Source organism: Oncorhynchus clarkii, chromosome 28, assembly GCF_045791955.1.
Source record: "Oncorhynchus clarkii lewisi isolate Uvic-CL-2024 chromosome 28, UVic_Ocla_1.0, whole genome shotgun sequence".
NCBI classification, from domain to species: Eukaryota; Metazoa; Chordata; class Actinopteri; order Salmoniformes; family Salmonidae; genus Oncorhynchus; species Oncorhynchus clarkii.
In genome coordinates, this window is record NC_092174.1 from 23,908,515 (window position 1) to 23,922,130 (window position 13,616).

The window sequence follows — 13,616 nt, forward strand, 5'->3', positions numbered from 1 at the left end:
ATACATTTCTCCATGTATTTTCTTATCAGAGAAAACACTGTTGACTGTGAAGTCTTTTTTGAATAAACTTCTGTTGTAGTCTTGTAGTTGAATCCCCTGTTACAATCTATTTATTACTCATTTGAATATGGTTCCTCTATTGAACAGTGTCAAGAAATCCACTTGTTTGGGAGGCTCTTAGGCTGGAGTAGATCACATATCTCTAGCAGTACCAACACCTCTCGCACACAAAGCTTCAACCTACTATACTAGCATTGACACTTTAACAGGAAAACAACACTTCCTTTCTGACAATCACAACACCAGGACCAAGAAAAGTCACACTGGTAAGTTGTTAAAGTATTGCTTTAAGTATACAGTCCACTTGCAGATTGTAGGGTATTTACTGAGAAATTAAGTAGTTTAAATTAGTAGTTTCTCTGTATTTACTTAATTTTATTAAAGAAATTAAAGCATATTTACCAGCTAAATATTGTGTTTATCTTGCAATCTGCAAATACTAATAATAGCAGACCAGAAAATAAAACATATTTACAACCTTTAAACAGGTTAAGAGACTGACAACCATGGCGGAGTACAAAGACTTCTTGGATTTGTTCAGCGATGAAAATGACATGGATTATAACTACACAGACCCCATCTATGTTGTGGATAAACTGGTGAATCTTTGTGCCACAGCTGATGTGAACAGATTTGGAGCCAAGTTCACACCAATATTGTACACCATCAATTTCCTGCTAAGCATCATTGGGAATGGGCTGGTTCTGTGCATTATTTACAAATACGAGAAGCTCACTTCCATCACCAACATCTTCCTCCTCAACCTGGTCATCTCTGACCTGCTGTTCGCCTCCAGTTTGCCCTTCTGGGCCTTGTACCACCTCTATGGGTGGATCTTTGACTCGGTCATGTGCAAGCTAGTGGGTAGCTTGTACTTCTTAGGATTCTACAGCTCCATCCTCTTCCTCACTCTCATGACCTTTGACCGGTACCTGGCTGTGGTCCATGCCATCAACGCCCCCAAATGGAGGAGGAAGATCTACGCCTGTGTCTCCTCGGCAGTCGTGTGGTGTATCAGCCTGCTGGCCAGTGTCAAGGAGTTGGTTCTATACAATGTCCGGGAGGATCCTCGTGACGGATACCTTTGTGAGGAGACGGGCTTCTCCAATGCGATCATGATAAAATGGCAGCTGGTTGGTTACTATCAGCAGTTTGTGATCTTCTTCCTGTTTCCCTTGGCTATGGTCATGTACTGCTATGTTAGAATCACGGTCCGAATCATGTCAACCCAGATGAGAGGGAAGTGCAGGGCAGTCAAGCTGATTTTCGTGATTATATTCACGTTTTTTGTGTGCTGGACCCCATACAATGTTGTAATTCTGTTGAGGGCCCTCCAGATCTCCACCAGTGATGATTCTGAGTCATGTTCTGAAGTGCTTAACCACGCTATGTATGTCACTAGGAATATAGCATACCTCTACTGTTGTGTGAGCCCTGTCTTTTACACGTTTGTTGGGAAAAAGTTTCAGAGTCACTTCTGGCAACTACTTGCAAAGCGCATCCCATGTCTGAAGAGACATATCATGACTAGCCAAAGTGGCAACAGTAGAATAACTTCTCAGAAAAGTCCACATACCATGTATGAATATGAGAAAGGAACTGGTCTTCAAGCCAGAGCATAGGTTCCGGTACCCATTTAGGGTGCCGGTACTGTTTAAATTTAGGTGCAGGATCTCCACAATACTTTTGAGCTAATATTCTTTTTTTTTTACCCCCTTTTTCAATTACAATCTTGTCTCATTGCTGCAACTGCCCAACGGGCTCGGTAGAGTCATACCTCCTCCGAAACATGACCCGCCAAACCGCGCTCCTTAACCCGGCTGTACCAATATGTTCGGAGGAAACACAGCTCATCTGAAGATCCCAGCCAAACTCTCCCCTAACCCAGATGGCCAATTGTGCGTCGCACTATGTGACTCCCTGTCACGACACAGCCTGGGGTCAAACCCAGGTCTGTAGTGACACCTCAAGCACTGCGATGCAATGCCTTATATGGCTGCATCACTCAGGAGGCCCCTTGAGTTAATATTCTACAAGAGGAACAGGAGCTCAAGCAGTAGAACATTTTGTGCTGGTACTTACAGTGGCTCTAGTGAGCTCCTGCCAGGTCAAAAACATGCCATTTAGCAGACACTTGTATCCAAATTGACTTATGCATGCATACATTCCACATATGGGTGGTCCTAGGAGTTGAACCCACAATCCTGGCATTGGAAGTGTCAGGCTCTACCAGGTTGAGCTACAGAGGACAAACTGTTGATATGATTTGTAAATGATGTACAAGATGTCTGATAAGGTACATGTTTTCCAAGATGTTTAGCTCTGTTTGCATGCTTTGAGGAGGGTTTTATGTTAATGTTCTCAGGGAATTTCAGCGCAGCACAATGTGTACATGCAATTACAATTATGTGTACTTTTGCTTCTGACTTGATGTACTCAACATTTGTTGCTAAATTGTAAGTTACAATACAAATGACATTTTAAATCATTTGATTCTATAAAAGAAAGTGTACATTTGATTTGCTTCAGGAACTTGAGATGTTACTATCTTTGAATCTGTGCATTACATTTCTAATAAAATAAAATATATATTTGTGCCTTGTGGCTCTGAATGTTGAGCAACTGAATATCGGTCTACCTGTTGAGAGAGATGCATATTATATGCTCGATCATACTCTATGTACTGTAGGCCTATCATACCATATTCTAGTTGCCATAACTATGGTGAAAGAAAACCAACAATTTATTCAATATAGCTATTTTCAGAGCAGCCTGTTCTTGGTATTACTCAGACTTCCCCTACTCACACTTCTCTTCTCAGAAACTGGTTGGAGAGCATCCTGTTACTCATCCTATTATTTATATTTCACTTTGCTTAACATTTAGGGACGGTTTGCCCGGACAGAGATTAAGCCTACACTGTTAGAAACAAAAGGATTCAAAAGGGTTCTCCCCATAGGATAACTATTTTTGGTTCTAGGTAGAACCGTTTTTGTTCCATATAGAACTCTCTGTGGAAAAAGTTGTACATGGAACCCAAAAGGGTTCTTCAAATGGTTCTCCTATGGGGACAGCCGAAGAACCCTTTTAGGTTACAGATAGAAACAATTTTTCTAACAGTCTAGCCCTGGACTAAAAAGCATGTTCAATGAAGGTTCTCCATTGAACATGTTTTTAGTCTAGGACTAGGCTTAATCTGTGTCCGAGAAACCAGCCCTAACAATATTACAAAATCATTCTTCAGTGGAATTGTTCACCAGTGATTTACCAGATGATTGGGCGGCAGGTAGCCTAGTGGTTAGAGTGTTTTATTAGTAATCGAAAGGTTGCAAGGTCAAATCCTTGAGCTGACAAGATAAAAATATGTTGTCCTGAACCAGAGAATTTGTTCTTAACTGACTTGCCTAGTTAAATAAAGGTAAACATTTTAAAAAAAATGCTTAACCTGACTTACAATTTGTGTGTTCAACTAAGACAGGTGAGAAAACACATACCCTTATCTTTACAAACAGAGCCTCCTTTAAAAGCCAGCACTCAGATGGCAGAGGTAAACAGGCTTCTGTGAATGTCAGAAGCACAAGTTACTTTAGGTCTCAGGGAGGGTGATGCAACACTTAATGGGCACATGGTGGCACTATTCATCACAGTACAAAGGAAACATAAGCCTGGCAAGCAAGCCTTCTATAACACAGAGGAACTATAGCTTTATTCAAAAGTGACACATAAGACTACTAAAGAATTTAATTTATCAATGATTTCAGTCTCCAAGGTTTCACAATCTCTAGTAGCCCATGGTCTATAATTGATACTCAAGGTATGGAAGCCCATTCCCGCCAAGAATTAAAAAAAATTATACAACAAAATATTTCGAGATACTATCTAAAAATTTTGAGATACGCAAGTCAAAATCTCGAGAAACTATCTAAAAATATCTACACACTAAGTTGACATTTTTAGATAAGTAAGTAAACATTTTGAAATACTGAGATACTAAGTTTTCCTGGGACCCAGAGTTTTTCCTGATCTGGTAGGCTAACCCAGTGGTTCTCAAACCACTCTTTGGGGACTCCCAGCCGGTTCATGTATTTGAAATATTCCAAAGCTAGCACACGAGATTCAACTTGTCAACTAACCCATGATTAGGTGAATCAGGTGAAGTAGTTCAGGGCTAAAATGACATTTTGAAACATCTGGGGGTCCCTGAGAAGAGTTTTGAGAACCACTGGGCTAACCTAACCAGGTCCAATCTGGACCCAAGTTCAAGGGTCTGACATAGTAATAAATCAGCTGTAAAACGGTTTTATATGGGTTATGATGGGACCAGAGTTTTTTTTTAAATCAGGTCATATGGTTTAAAATAAAATGGGCAACAACTGCAATTGGACAATAGAACTAAAAGGGCTGAGTTTGCTTTATGCAGGGTTGCATCAGGTAGGCCTTTGCATTTGTATTAAGAAGTGACTCACACAGTATGTCATGACTATTGTCTTGATTGATTCATTACAATCAATCATTGTGGATTGATAAGGTAGCCTAGCCACCCAAAGTTTGAATGTAAAACCAATTTGATCACATTCACATTTTCTCTTAATACAAATAAATAGGCCTATTTTAGGCTATAAATACACAGTTTAGGCTATAAATACATGACATTACCTCTTCATTTCCCCTGGCCAGAGAGGATCAGGGCGCTTAGTCTTCTCTAGGCTACCTGCAGCTGAAGTTGTTAGCAGTAGGCTACAGTTGATCAAATCAAATCAAATTCTATTGGCCACAAACACATGGTTAGCGAAAAGTGTAGCGAAATGCTTGTGCTTCTAGTTCTGACAGTGCAGTACTATCTAACAAGTAATCTAACAATTCCCCAACAACGACCTAATACAGACAAATCTAAAGGGATGGAATAAGAATATGTTAATATAAACATATGGATGAGCGATGGCCAAGTGGCATAGGCAAAATGCAATAGATGGTATAAGATACAGTATAAAAATATGAGATGAGTAATGTAAGATATGTAAACTTTATTTAAGTGGCATTGTTTATTGTGACTAGTGAGTCTCTATGTAGGCAGCAGCCTCTCTGAGTTAGTGATTGCTGTTAAGCAGTCTGATGACCTTGAGATAGAAGCTGTTTTTCAGTCTCTCGGTCCCAGCTTTGATGCATCTGTACTGACCTCTCCTTCTGGATGTTAGCTTGGTGAACAGGCAGGGGCTCGGGTGGTTGTTGTTCTTGATGATCTTTTTGGCCTTCCTGTGACATTGGGTGCTGTAGGTGTCCTGGAGGGCAGGTAGTTTGCGTTGCGCACCACCCTCTGGAGAGCCTTGTTGTTGAGGGAGGTCCAGTTGCCATACCAGGCAATGATACAGCCCAACAGGATGCTCTCAATTGTGCGTTTGTAAAAGTTTGTCAGGGTTTTAGGTGACAAGCCAAATTTCTTCAGCCTTCTGAGGTTGAGGAGGCGTTGTTGCATAAGAGCACCAGCTGTTCCGGACGACTGTGTGATCACGCTCTCCATAGCCGATGTGCTTAAGACCTTTAAACAGATGAACATTCACAGTGTAGCAGGGCCAGACTGATTACCAGGACGTGTACTCCGAGCATATGCTGACCAACTGGCAAGTGTCTTCACTGACATTTTTAACCTATCCCTGACTGAGTCTGTAATAGCTACATATTTCAAGCAGACCACCATAGTCCCTGTCCCCAAGAACACTAAGGTAACCTGCCTAAATGACAACCGACCCGTAGCACTCACGTCTGTAGCAATGAAGTGCTTTGAAAGGCTGGTCATGGCTCACATCAACACCATTATCTCAGAAACCCCAGACCCACTCCAATTTGCATACCGCACCAACAGATCCACAGATGATGCTATCTCTATTGCACTCCACACTGCCCTTTCCCACCTGGACAAAAGGAACACCTATATGAGAATGCTATTCATTGACTACAGCTCAGCGTTCAACACCATGGTGCCCTCAAAGCTCATCACTAAGCTAAGGACCCTGGGACTAAACACCTCCCTCTGCAACTGGATCCTGGACTTCCTGAGGGGCCACCCCCAGGTGGTAAGGGTAGGTAACAACACATCCGCCACTCTGATCCTCAACACTGAGACCCCTCAGGGGTGCGTGCTCAGTCCTCTATTGTACTCTTGTTCACCCATGACTACACAGCCAGGCACGACTCCAACACCATCAATATGTTTGCCGATGGTGGTAGGCCTGATCACCGACAACGATGAGACAGCCTATAGAGAGGAGGTCAGAGACCTGGTCGTGTGGTGCCAGGGAAACAACCTCTCCCTCAACGTGATCAAGACAAAGGAGATGATTGTGGACTATAGGAAAAGGAGGACCAAGGAGGCCCCCTTCTCATCGACGGGGCTGTAGTGGAGCAGGTTGAGAGCTTCAAGTACCTTGGTGTACACATCACCAACAAACTATCATGGTCCAAACACACTAAGACAGTCGTGAAGAGGGCACGACAAAGCCTATTCCCCCTCCAGAGACTGAAAAGACTTGGCATGGGTCCTCAGATCCTCAAAAGGTTCTACAGCTGCACCATCGAGAGCATCCTGACTGCCTGGTATGGCAACTGCTCTGCCTCTGACCGCAAGGCACTACAGAGGATGGGGCGTACGGCCCAATACATCATTGGGGCCACACTTCCTGCCATCCAGGACCTCTATATCAGGCGGTGTCAGAGGAAGGCCCTAAAAATTGTCAAAGATCCCAGCCACCCTAGTCATAGACTGTTCTCTCTGCTACCACATGGCAAACGGTACCAGAGCGCCAAGTCTAGGTCCAAAAAGGCTCCTTAACAGCTTCTACGCCCAAGGCTTAAGACTCCTGAACAGCTAATCAAAGGGCTTACCAGACCCCTCTTTTACGCTGCTCCTACTCTGTTTATAATATATGAATTGTCACTTTAACTCTACCTACATGTACACTACCGGTCAAAAGTTTTAGAACACCTACTCATTCAAGGGTTTTTCTTTATTTTTACTATTTTCTACATTGTAAAAAATAGTGAAGACATCAAAACTATGAAATAACACATATGGAATCATGTAGTAACCAAAAAAGTGTTAAACAAATCAAAATATATTTTATATTTGAGATTCCTAAAGTAGCCACCCTTTGCCTTCATGACAGCTTTGCACACTCTTGGCATTCTCTCAACCAGCTTCACCTGGAATGCTTTTCCAACAGTCTTGAAGCAGTTCCCACATATGCTGAACACTTGGTGGCTGCTTTTCCTTCACTCTGCAGTTAGACTCATCCCAAACCATCTCAATTTGGTATGAGGACTGCAGATGTGGCCAGGGCAATAAATTGCAATGTCCGTACTGTGAGACACCTAAGACAGCGCTACAGGGAGACAGCATGGACAGCTGATCGTCTTCGCAGTGGCAGACCACGTGAAACAACACCTGCACAGGATCGGTACACCCGAACATCACTCCTGCAGGACAGGTACAGTATGGCTAAAAAAACTACCCGGGTTACACCAGGAATGCACAATCCCTCCATCAGTGCTCAGACTGTCCGCAATAGGCTGAGAGAGGCTGGACTGAGGGCTTGTAGTCCTGTTGTAAGGCAGGTCCTCACCAGACATCACCAGCAACAACGTCGCCTATGGACACAATCCCAACGTTGGTGGACCAGACAGGACTGGCAAAAGTGCTCTTCACTGGCGAGTCGTGGTTTTGTCTCACCAGGGGGGATGGTCGGATTCGCGTTTATTGTCGAAGGAATGAGCGTTACACCGAGGCCTGTACTCTGGAGCGGGATCGATTTGGAGGTGGAGGGTCCGCCATGGTCTGGGGCGGTGTGTCACAGCATCATCGGACTGAGCTTGTTGTCATTGCAGGCAATCTCAACGCTGTGCGTTACAGGGAATACATCCTCCTCCCTCATGTGGTACCCTTCTTGCAGGCTCATCCTGACATGACCCTTCAGCATGACAATGCCACCAGCCATACTGCTTGTCCTGTGTGTGATTTCCTGCAAGACAGGAATGTCAGTATTCTGCCATGACCAGCGAAGAGCTCGGATCTCAATCCCTTTGAGCACGTTTGGGACCTGTTGGATCAGAGGGTGAGGGCTAGGGCCATTCCCCCCAGAAATGTCCATGAACTTGCAGGTGCCTTGATGGAAGAGTGGGGTGACATCTCACAGCAAGAACTGGCAAATTCTCACAGTAAGAACTGGCAAATCTGGTACAGTCCACGAGGAGGAGATGCACTGAAATACTTAATGCAGCTGGTGGCCACACCAGATACTGACTGTTACTTTTGATTTTGACCCCCCCTTTGTTTAGGAACAAGTTATTCAATTTATGTTAGTCACATATCAGTGGAACTTGTTCAGTTTATGTCTCAGTTGTTGAATCTTGTTATGTTCATACAAATATTTACACATGTGGCCTGTACTCTGGAGCGGGATCATTTTAGCCTCTGTTTCGCTGCCCCCGCCCATGCACGCATCACGCACAAATTAAAGGCCTACGCTTTGCAAGGCACTCGCACGCATATCACAATTACGTATTTATACTGAACAAAAATATAAACGCAACATGCAACACTTTTACAGTTCATATAAGGACATCAATCAATTGAAATACATGAATTAGTCCCTAATCTATGGATTTCACATAACTGGGCAGGGATGCAGGCCCACCCACTGGGGAGCCAGGACCAGTTCGCTGAAAATAAACGCAGTTGACAGTGAGAGCACGTTTATATTTTTGCTGAGTTTATATACACTGAACAAATATATAAATGTAAAGTCTTGGTCCCACGTTTCATGAGCCGAAATAGAAAATCCCATACATTTTTCATAGCACGAAATGCTTATTTCTCTCAAATTTTATTGAGGAGTATTTCTGTCTGTCATAAAGGTCTTTCGTGGGGAAAATCTCATTCTGATTGGCTGGTCCTGGCTCCCCAGTGGGTGGGCCTGCATCCCTGCCCAGTTATGTGAAATCCATAGATTAGGGACTAATTCATTTATTTCAATTGATTGATGTACTTATATGAACTGTAAAAGTGTTGCATGTTGCGTTTATATTTTTGTTCAGTATAAATACGTAATTGTGATATGCGTGCGAGTGCCTTGCAAAGCGTAGGCCTTTAATTTGTGCGTGATGCGTGCATGGGCGGGGGCAGCGAAACAGAGGCTAAATTGATGCAAAATGGTCCGCTATTGGTCGAAGCATTGTGGTACCCAAGAGAAAGACCACTGCACAGCAGCATCGCCGTACGAATGACCAGAAAATCGTCCAACAAACCTGGAACATGGCCCAACGGAGGATATGCTATATCTTATTCTTAAAACACCCACACATGAGAAATGCCATAAGAATGAGAAGTTTCATCTAGTATGATTCAAAGGCAGGTGACACTGACCCAGGTACGTTTAGATACATTTATTTGTCCATCTGTGAATAAGATAGTCGTGGCTAAATTGATACGTGCTCGTGTCTGAATCGAGCGCTAGTTAATTTTGATGCATGGGATCACGAGTTCTATGTGCTACAAAATAATACTGACTGAGGTTGACGCCTCGTATTTTCTCAAACAACGAAATTGTTTCCATGGGTGCTCTAAATCATGGCCAGCCACTAAAAATCACCCCTGTACTGTAGCTTACTACTATGGCTGACTATGAGAGGTCTCGAAGTGTTTGTTGATATTAGAAAGTGAGTATTGATTTAGACATTCCATTCGTAGGGTGTGTTTTGATCGAGTCTGTATAACCAAGTCAGAGTAGGTCAATCCTATAGGGATGCCCCACCATAAAATGAGAGAGAGAGCGAGAGAGAGAGTCTCTTGCTCTGTGTCTGTGTTTGAATCTAAAATACAACACTACATAGAATGGAGTGGTTAGATAAGGAGGAAGGCAATATTTGTAATTTACTAAATTACTACTATAGTAGTACTGCTACCACAGTACTACTGCTACCATAGGCCGCCTACAACACACAGCCTGTTCCAGCCCGTTCAACACAGCACAGGGAGATAGAGACTGTTTTCATTATAAAAGGCAGGCAGTGCTCATGAGTAGCAGTAACAGCAGTAATCCTGATCAGTAGCAGAGAGATTGACCAGATTACTATTGATTCACCTGTAACTGCCAAAGACTCAAGCTACCATGTAGAAGGGGGACCTGCAGTCTATTGATCCATGTTAAAATCACCACTGTGGAGGAGACAGCTTGTTCACAGTGAAAGGTCTATGAATACCAGAAAGGTACATGGAAAATCAAGCTAATATTCCTGTTACAGTTTCAGTGTCTGTCATATTGTCGATCAAGGAAAGTAAAATGTAATACATTTTATTTGGCATGTGTGGGTTGCCCCCATAGACAATCTTTTATGAACTGGCAATGCTGCTAAGCGTTTATACAGCATTTTCTTTACTTGGTTTTACTCAGTGTAAGTCAAGTGGGATAGTTCAGTGTAAAGAAAATATAGTAAAACTGCCTGGGGCAACTTATGACAGAGACACTGACCGGAGTTGCTGATTTATTAAAACAACAAGGAGACATAACCACATAATACCCTGTTTTATCCTACCCCTTGTCTCTCCATATCTTCGAATTTCTGATTAAACTCTCCATGTGGATTTGTAGCAATTCACACTAATTTGAACTATTTCTTTCTTTGTTCCTCAAGCTCCTTCAGGCTTTTGTCTAGTCAGGATCCACTTGTAAACTCTCTGTTCTCTGCTGCCTCCAATACTCACTTTTCTCCCAGACTCATACAAGTTGGAGAGGGATTGTATTTCCCTGCCTGCCAAGTGTCTGCAGCCATTATACACTTACATTTGGAATGGATTTGAGGGCCTAATTGATCACCCCTACCGCCTCTTATTGGCTGGTATATATTAGACCTACTATACTGTCATGTATTTGAAGGAGAATTGATCTATTTGATACACGTTACTGAGCACATTTAATCAAGATGAATCTATTGTCTTCCTCACGTCTCTGGGCATGGAGTAGTAACAGTAGAGCTCCTAAATGGATGAGAGATGGGAGAGCACTTTTACAAAATCCCCCAAAATGCACCTCCCTGCTCCAGCCCTGCTTGGTTTAGCCCTGTGGATTTAAATGAGCAGAAGGAAGTAGAATGCTGAGCCACCGCTCAATACATAGTTAAAAAATGCATTGAGTGAGTCATCTAACCAACCAGCTAGGCAGTCCCAGTGCTGAGCTGCATTAGGAGGACTGAACATTGCTCCTTTGACTGGAAGGATATTTTTTTGATGTTGCTGCTAATCTAGTGCTGTGAATAAGACACTCAGTATCAGGACCTCAGTATCTGGATGCAACATAATGCTATATAGACTGTTTTTAGACAGGCAGCCTATTTCTGATATTTTTTCCACTAATTTGTCTTTTGACCAATCACATCAGATCTTTTCACATCAGATATTTTTCAGAGTTGGTCTGATTGGTCAAAAGACCAATTATCGAAAAAAACATCCGAATTGGGCTGCCTGTCTAAATGCAGACATATTGTCCTAGCTGCGTTCCCATGGTTGCACATTGCACGCTGCGATCAGCTATGTGGTTTGTTTAGCCTCACGCTGCTGATTCGCTGTAGTATAATTTGTGATGGCGGGATGATAGTGCACCAGGTCCTATTCTTCAGATTCGTCTCAGTGAGTAAATCCAATTAGATTAAAATCATGAGCTTTATGTAGAGGTAGTTAGCCTACAGTATGGGATTCATTACAGTGGGGCATTTCCATGCATCATGCTGGCAACTGTCCAACTTTGTAGAGGCACCTTTTCTTTTTATAGCAAGACTTCTCCACAAAATGTCTTTGTATTTCACTCAACCCTTTTTACTGTTTTTAATCACAAGGGATTTACAACTCTGCTTCATTCTACTAGTATAGTGATATTGTTATAATGAGTTGGCAGCCTTTAAAGGTGATACGGAGGGTAATTTTACTGTCTGCATCCCTGCATGTATTAACTGGTTGGGAGCTTATGTGAAAGAAGAGCTATGTAGGCCTGGCCTGCTGTATTATGTAAGTGGACTAATGTCTTCAGTTGCTGCACAGTGCAGATAGTACAGGGAAACGGATGATCACTGAGCCACGTTATCTCATATGGCTCCTAAAAGGAGTTAAGTGATAGACAGAGAGTAAACCACTGTACTGTAGTATTGTCTGGTGTTTTAATATGAATCTTTTACTGTATACCTTAACCTTTTTTTACACTCGCTTATTCACCATTTCAGTATTTTATCTACTCAACTATTCTATCTACTCAATTATTCTACTTAACCTGCACACACAGCAGAGATTGACAAGTCAAATTGTCACATTCTTCCCTGCTCTTCCCTTTCTCTTTTTTACTTCCGCTCAAATATTTCTTAAACAGTGTGTGTTGTGTATGGTGGCATTCCATCCATACAGAGGTTGTATCAAGGCAGACAAGTGACCTTGTTGCTGAAGAACAGTGACATAGTTGTTGAAGAGGATGCTTGGCAGCTGCATGTACTTCCACACTGGAGGGCCAGAAAATGGCTCTAATGAGACAGGCTATTGAGGGGTCATTGTGTTGGTGGATTGTTCTCAGCGCGGAGTGGGGGTCTGGTCTATTGTGTTGCCCAGCTGCCCGGGCAGACTAACAGACATATCTTCATCTTTCACTTGGCCAGCATTGACTGAGTAGTGACTGAGTAGAGACTATGTGTGTGTGTGTGTGTGTGTGTGTGTGTGTGTGTGTGTGTGTGTGATATATATATGATATATATATCATCAATCTACACACAATACCCCATAATAGCAAAGCAAAAACAGGTTTTTAGAAAATGTTGCTAATTTATTTTTTTTAAATTTAAAAAACAAAAATCTCACAGTTACGTAGGTATTCAGACCCTTTTATTCAGTACTTTGTTGAAGCACCTTTTTGTAGCGATTACAGCATCAAGTCTTCTTGGGTATGATGCTGCAAGCTTGGCACACCTGTATTTGGGGAGTTTCTCCCATTCTTCTCTGCAGATCCTCTGAAGCTCTATCAGGTTGGATGGGGAGTTTTGCTGCACAGCTATTTTCAGGTCTTTCCAGAGATGTTCGATCGGGTTAAAGTCCGGGCTCTGGCTGGGCTACTCAAGGACATTCAGAGACATGTCCGGAAGACACTCCTGTGTTGTCTTGGCTGTGTGCTTAGGGTTGTTGTCCCCTTGGAAGGTGAACCGTCACCCTAGTTTGAGGTCCTGAGCGCTCTGGAACAGGTTTTCATCAAGGATCTGTCTGTGGCCTTCCCGGGTGGCGCAGTGGTTAAGGGCGCTGTACTGCAGCGCCCTTAACCACAGAGACCACAGAGACCCTGGGTTCGCGCCCAGGCTCTGTCGCAACTGACTGCGACCGGGAGGTCCGTGGGACAATGCACAATTGGCCTAGCATCGTCTGGGTTAGGGAGGTTTTGGCCGGTAGGGATATCCTTGTCTCATCGCGCACCAGCGACTCCTGTGGCGGGCTGGGCGCAGTGCACGCTAACCAAGGTTGCCAGGTGCACAGTGTTTTCTCT

The 13,616-nt window shown here is 43.1% G+C and overlaps 2 protein-coding genes across 2 annotated transcripts in view; both read left to right on the top strand.

The window, feature by feature from the left end:
* Nucleotides 1–176: 176 nt before the first annotated feature.
* LOC139387453 (C-C chemokine receptor type 8-like) lies at nucleotides 177–2,645 on the top strand. Its single transcript, XM_071133636.1, has 2 exons — nucleotides 177–326; nucleotides 549–2,645. Exon 2 carries the CDS (start codon nucleotides 567–569, stop codon nucleotides 1,680–1,682), a length of 1,116 nt encoding a protein of 371 aa, XP_070989737.1. The 5' UTR covers nucleotides 177–326; nucleotides 549–566; the 3' UTR covers nucleotides 1,683–2,645.
* A 6,693-nt stretch (nucleotides 2,646–9,338) lies between these two features.
* The window catches only part of LOC139386702 (E3 ubiquitin-protein ligase HECW1-like), a 62,331-nt gene continuing 58,053 nt past the window's right edge, over nucleotides 9,339–13,616 (top strand). The window contains exon 1 of the mRNA XM_071132526.1: nucleotides 9,339–9,479. Within this exon, the coding sequence (XP_070988627.1) occupies nucleotides 9,450–9,479 (30 nt within the window). The 5' untranslated portion in view covers nucleotides 9,339–9,449. The remainder of the gene's footprint in view (nucleotides 9,480–13,616) is intronic.

What these genes read in the sequence shown, in the direction of transcription:
- LOC139387453 (XM_071133636.1), top strand. Translation starts at nt 567, where the DNA reads ATGGCGGAGTACAAAGACTTCTTGGATTTGTTCAGCGATGAAAATGAC.